Raw genomic sequence first — 6,000 nt, 5'->3', positions numbered from 1 at the left:
AAAGGGATGGACATTTCACTTTATGAGACATTTACCAGGAGGCTTTCAGTAACACTATGAAATGAAAAGTGAATGAACTAACTATATGAGTATTTTAAAACTTTAAAGTAATATCCAAATGTTTTACAATATATTTAATTAAAAGAGACCACATCTTCCTGGGCTTAGGAAATTATCTAGAGTGAATACCGTACATTTCTTCTAGGAGCTGTGATACCCTTTTTTCACACACTATAATGTTTTCATTCCTTCAGATGAGAGTGTTCATTGTCTTGGGAATTTCAGCAACAATGGCCTGCACAGCTCTTTTCTTTTCTTTTATTCAGGAAGGCAAAGATGTCTTCTTTGGTAAGTAACAAATGAAATGTCCTTTTTCATCCTTTGATTATACTATTGGTGAAACCAAAAACACAGAGGCAGCGCTTGGCATCTTAGCTTATATTAGTTTTTATATCTAGAAAAGAGACGTTTGACTTCAGTGAAAGTTTTTCCACTATTGTTTTCCTTTAAAAAAATAAAATTTGTAGCTTTGCATATTCACCACAAGGAACACATTTTGCACCTGTGATATATCTGATTCATGTACCCTGTGATTAGGAATGAGTGTTTTTACTACAGTGGTTCTATTAAGTTACAGTCCAAAGGAGGTTATAGACTCAAAGAAGAACCCATTAATAACATCATTACTGCTAGCAGCTAGATATGATGATAGTTCCTTTTTGGAAAAGGATCGTTCCCTCAACATTAGCCACATGAGAAAGTATGGGAAATCCTTTCAAAGGACAAAATTACAGACAGCCTTCTATCAATATCAAGTGGATTTTATGAAGGAAAATATCTCAATAAATATTTCAATGATCAATAATCTTTGGTGACTGTTGCCTCTAATTTACCTTTTAATTTTTTAATGTGTAGGAGAAACTGAAGACACCTACATTCCAAATGCTATCCAGGAGGGAACTAATATGGTGGATGATCCTGTATACCATACACTGAAAAGGTATTTTTTCAGTTTTGCCATTAACGTCAATGGCACCTCTGTTTGACCATAAGGATATCTTTTATCAGCATCAAAATGAGATAGAAACAATGGGTGATGTCTTGGCTCCCTCGAAGGTAATGACAAACATCCCTTTGACTTCAGTGAAGTCAGGATTTCACCCAATGAGTCCACGTTAAGCAAGTTTTAGCAGGAGAGGCTCTTACTGTTTACTGAATAAATTTGGAAGATTAGAGGTGAGTTATTAATAGAAATGGGAGATAAAACACAAAAGCAAAACAAGTTGGAGCCTAGATGGTGTCAGGAGAAGACAGTGAAGATAGCAATACAATAACGCTTTGGTCAGGGTGGTCTGCTGAGGGCATTCAGTGTAGAATGTACCGCTATTTGGCATGGGATCAAGTGGTTTTTGTGTACAGGTAGCTTTAAATATCTACATTTCTCTGCTATCCAAATTTTGTTTCTCGGCCTTATTTAAAATTAATGTGAAAAACAAAATTTGTTTTACAGCTCCCCATTTTTTTTACATTTGTAGATGTTCCTGAGGTCATCGTGCAAACAGGGTTTATCTGTATGTGGTGAAAATGACTTGAGATTCTTAGATCCCAGGAAAGCTTCTTGCAGCTCTTTGAGTAGACTGAGTATAATAGGAGGTCACTTTTACTTAGTTGCCTGCCTAAATATAGATTTTGGGGCCTACAGGTATGCAGCCAAATTTGAAAACATTCATCTTAACCTACTAATGTCTCAGTTTCTTCAGTTATAACATGGAGATGATAATATTTACCACCCTCTCTGGGAGGTTGTAAAGGTTATTTGATTAATGTTTGCGTAGTGCCTTACAGTTGATAAACGTCAAGTATTATTAGCACTGCCAGTTGTGCTGCTGATTGTTCCAATCCATTAGGAACTAAACTGAGACCACCAGCTCATTTCAAATAGGGCATCTTACTGCTTAAACGCCTTCAAAATGTATAGATAATAATGTGCTGCAATGTTCAAAGTTCAACGTTCTTCTTAATATAGATTTCCTAGGGAATAACAACAATGAATAAGATAGAAAAGACCAATCAGCAAGTCCTATTTTCTTTACCCATTATGTTAAAATGAATATTTTGTTAACCCTTGGAACCTTATAAGGCAGGGTTTTATTGGTGAAAACAGCTTAGAAAGGTAGTAGGCATTTTACATTATGGGCTTGATTGTGTAAGCCGCTGAGCATTCTGACCTTATCCAGTATAAGTACATGCTTAAGTGCTTTGCTGGATCAGAGCCAGAGTATACATTACCTGCAGGCTTTAGTTCTATATGAATAAGAATAGCATCTGCAGTTACTTTAACTAGTATAAAATAGCAGGGCTGTCAATCTTCACTGTTCAGGGCATAAAATGATCATGAGCTAAGTCCATAAGAAATGTACCCTATTTTATATAATATTACACAATTTGGTACAATATAGGATAATTCATTGGGCCAATGGGTCCCACAGAAGTTAATGGAAGATTTGCTATTGACTTAATTTGGCCCTATGTGTGTGTCTTAGACTTTCCTGTTAAACACCACATCCTGGCCTTTGACAGAGGTAGGATACTGGACTGAAGGCTGTTGGTCTGTTTGATAGTCTGTAAAGCAGCTGTGTTCTTAAGTTCTTAAAATACAGAAGTATTTTCAAGTCACTTCAAAGATATCTGCAGTTTAATAACCTAAACAATTTTCTTTATACATAAAAAATATGTTGCAATTGAATTATGGCTTTAGTCAATACAAAGTGTAAAAACTAAGAAAAACAAATCTTACTGCATATTTTAAATTCTGGAAGTTATGGAGTTCATAGTACTGTGAAAACATAAATCATTTTGCTTTGGCTTATAAATAACTGAAGGAAGCAACAATACAATACAAATGAGTTCAGTGCTTCTCATGAGAATGAAATGCATTCCTAGGTTGAAAAGTTTCCTATTCAGTTTGGAATTGGGAAACTATTAATTATTCCTTGTACAACAGCACAAGATTATGTTTGCTGAATTCATGAACTAGGTTTCCAATCTGCAAGCACACTGATTGAACAAAACTAGATTTCATTTATGACTTCATTTGAACTTGAACTGTGATCATAATGGACAAATGCATTTCCTCAGATAGGTTGTTTAATATCTCTATTTGGACTCTTGAATTACTATAGACCCTTCCCATATACCTATAAATGCTGTAACTATTGAAGAGTAATACATTAAACTCATTGGCTACAGCTATCTTCAATGCTACTAGCTTTTTAAATGTAAACTTGATTAGATCTACCAGATAGCTTCAGAATGAAAGAGGGAGTGTACTCAGGTGTAGTCCCCTCCTTCCCATGGAGCTCCTTGATCCCCTCCATCATTAATTTAAACCCTTGCCTGGGGATTCTGACTCACCTTCCCTCCCCTTAGTTGTAATATAGGAACTGTGTTTTAGGTTGCTTTGGGTCAGAAAGGAATTTATCCAATTGGGGCCAAATTGGCTGACACATTTGTACTTTTGTTTTTGTTTTTCTTTCTTCAAAGCATCCTGTTGTGGGGGGGAGGTCTAGGTTGGACATTAGGAAAAAGTTTTTCACTAGGAGGGTGGTGAAGCACTGGAATGGGTTACCTAGGGAGGTGGTGGAATCTCCATCTTTAGAGGTTTTTAAGATGCAGCTTGACAAAACCCTCGCTGGGATTATTTAACTGAGGTTAGTCCTGCTTTGAGCAGGGGGTTGGACTAGATGACCTCCTGAGGTCCCTTCCAACTCTATGATTCTATGATTAAATAGGAAGAGGACTTTGAAATTTAATACTAGGATTTTGTATGAATGTTTAGTTCATCACAACTTGTGGCCGGTGTTCAAAGCGGATGAAAGGCCAAAAGGGTCAGTTCTCAGAAATAAAGGAGACCTGGGATTTCACTGGTGGAGCTTGGGCCTGTGGAGAAAGGGGAGACTTGAAGTCTTCACAGACCAAGGTCCCTCTCTGATACCTTCTGTCCCCTTCACAGTGGGGAGGGTGAGGTGAGCAGAGTGTGCTGAATCCTAGCAGTAGGCAGTGGAGAGTCTACCCTAAGTTATGGACTATATGTGAGGGACCCTGTAAACCCTGTACTGGCCTACTAAATGCCTAGTAAGGGTAGAGAGGGCATATAACACCAGGGAGGGGAGTTAAATTTAATAAAGTTGTGGCCTGTTGCTTAAGTCTATCCTTGTGTCTATCCTCATTCACTTGCATGTCCTGATTAAGGAATTTCTAGCAAAATGCAATATCTTTGAAATAGCTTCTCCAGATTTTAATATTATTTAGGGCCTGATCCAACTCCCACTGTTTGTTGTGATTTATAATTGTCTCATTATTACTTTGTGCTCCCCAGGACTGCTTATTGTACCCATCTGTTGTCTCTCACCATATGCTTAGATTATCAGTTCTTTAAGGCAGAATCCATTGTTTTCAGTTTGTCATTATCACAATACTGTATTATTATACACAATTATTATACTTATTATAGTGTATTATTTTTATTATAGTAGTTCCTCGGCATCACTATAAGGATTGTAGGCACTCTACTACTCAGAGTAAGAGATAGTCTCTGCCGAGAAGAGCTTACAGTCTAAATAGACAAGACATACAAAGAATGGGAAGGTAAACAGGGGCACAAAGAAGTGAAGTGAATCAACAAGGCCACACAGCAGGTCACTGCCAAGCCAGTAATAGAACACACATCTCCTGATTCACAGCCCAATCTACCAAACCAGGCTGTCTCCTCATTCTCTCCCTAGCTTAGGTCTTGGCCAACCATAGCTCTGTTGGATCCAAGAAACTATCTCAAGGTACAAAGCAGTGGGGAAACAGACTCAGTATATTCCATGAGAAATCTCTCAAATTAATTTGTACCTTACTGTCAGCAATTATTATTTGGTACTTTTGTTCATTTTTTTAAGCATCTGTGACAAACCATTTCCTATCAGTCTTCCTAATTGAAGAATTGATAAATCTATAGCGTAAAAAGAAGATAGTCTGGTTGAAGTTAAGCTGTGGAGGATGTGATGGTTTTAACAGAGAACAATACAGTTAATGACCTAAAGGCTGTCTATGCTTTGACCAAAATGTGGGGTTCTCTAGACAACAAGTAAACCTAACAACAATATAATTCAGCTGTAATATCTGGCTATGTCATAAAGGGTTCCCGGAGTTCCTTATATTTAAGTCATCTGGCTTTGGATGTGCATTTCTAGCAATAATTATATGTTCCACTTGTTTATATAACTCCTTTCATCCAAAAAGCTCAAATATTTCAAATAATCAATTAATCAAGCTACACAAAAATCTGTGTCCTAGGTAAACATTATTGTACTCAATTTACAGATAGGATAAATCAAAACATAGTTAGTTTAAGTGACTTTCCAAAGTAAGACATTGCTAAAACCAAGCATAGCACCCAGGGATCCAGACTCTCAGAGCCAACTATTAACCACTAGATGACACCTACCCAATGAAAATGCAATGGCAGTCACAGAAAATATATTTATTTTAAATTTATTTTTCTAAAAGATACACACATTTTCTTAACATACACTGCAAAATAGATTTTAAAAGTAATTAATATACGTAAATGTCACTGCACTATGGCCCACAAAATAAAATCATACAGTACAAGTGGATCTAATCAAAACATTAGAAATACAAGTTATGGAAAAGACCATATCTGTAAATTAGAGAGTTCCAAACCCAGTTTCAGGGATATTGGTCCTGATTTTCTATTCCCATCCATTTTGTGCAAGTATTTACACCTGTGCAAAGTGGGTATAAAATGCTACTAAACCAGAATGGTAGACTTTTATACCCCTCTGTACAGGTGTAAAGGACAACATAATGTGCAAGGCCATGGAGATTAATGGTCAATTCATTCAGCTTAGGCAGAAACAGAGTTTAATTGTGATGATCTGAAGAATCTGTCTGTAGAATGTATGACTTCTGGTTGATGTTATGAGGTTG

At 36.7% G+C, this 6,000-nt stretch overlaps 1 protein-coding gene across 1 annotated transcript in view; it reads left to right on the top strand.

Annotated features, from left to right (window-relative positions):
- The first annotated feature begins 254 nt into the window (after positions 1-254).
- TPO (thyroid peroxidase) overlaps positions 255-6,000 on the top strand; it is a 76,341-nt gene continuing 70,595 nt past the window's right edge. The window contains exons 1-4 of the mRNA XM_067544885.1: positions 255-348; positions 916-1,000; positions 4,807-4,835; positions 5,321-5,334. Coding sequence (XP_067400986.1) covers positions 255-348; positions 916-1,000; positions 4,807-4,835; positions 5,321-5,334 — 222 coding nt within the window. The remainder of the gene's footprint in view (positions 349-915; positions 1,001-4,806; positions 4,836-5,320; positions 5,335-6,000) is intronic.

This window comes from Emydura macquarii, unplaced genomic scaffold (genome assembly GCF_026122565.2).
Source record: "Emydura macquarii macquarii isolate MOO-44397 ecotype Brisbane River unplaced genomic scaffold, CSIRO-AGI_Emac_v2 contig_1027, whole genome shotgun sequence".
NCBI classification, from domain to species: Eukaryota; Metazoa; Chordata; order Testudines; family Chelidae; genus Emydura; species Emydura macquarii.
Note: the sequence above shows the minus strand (reverse complement) of the source record. Positions and strands in the feature narration are given on the sequence as shown.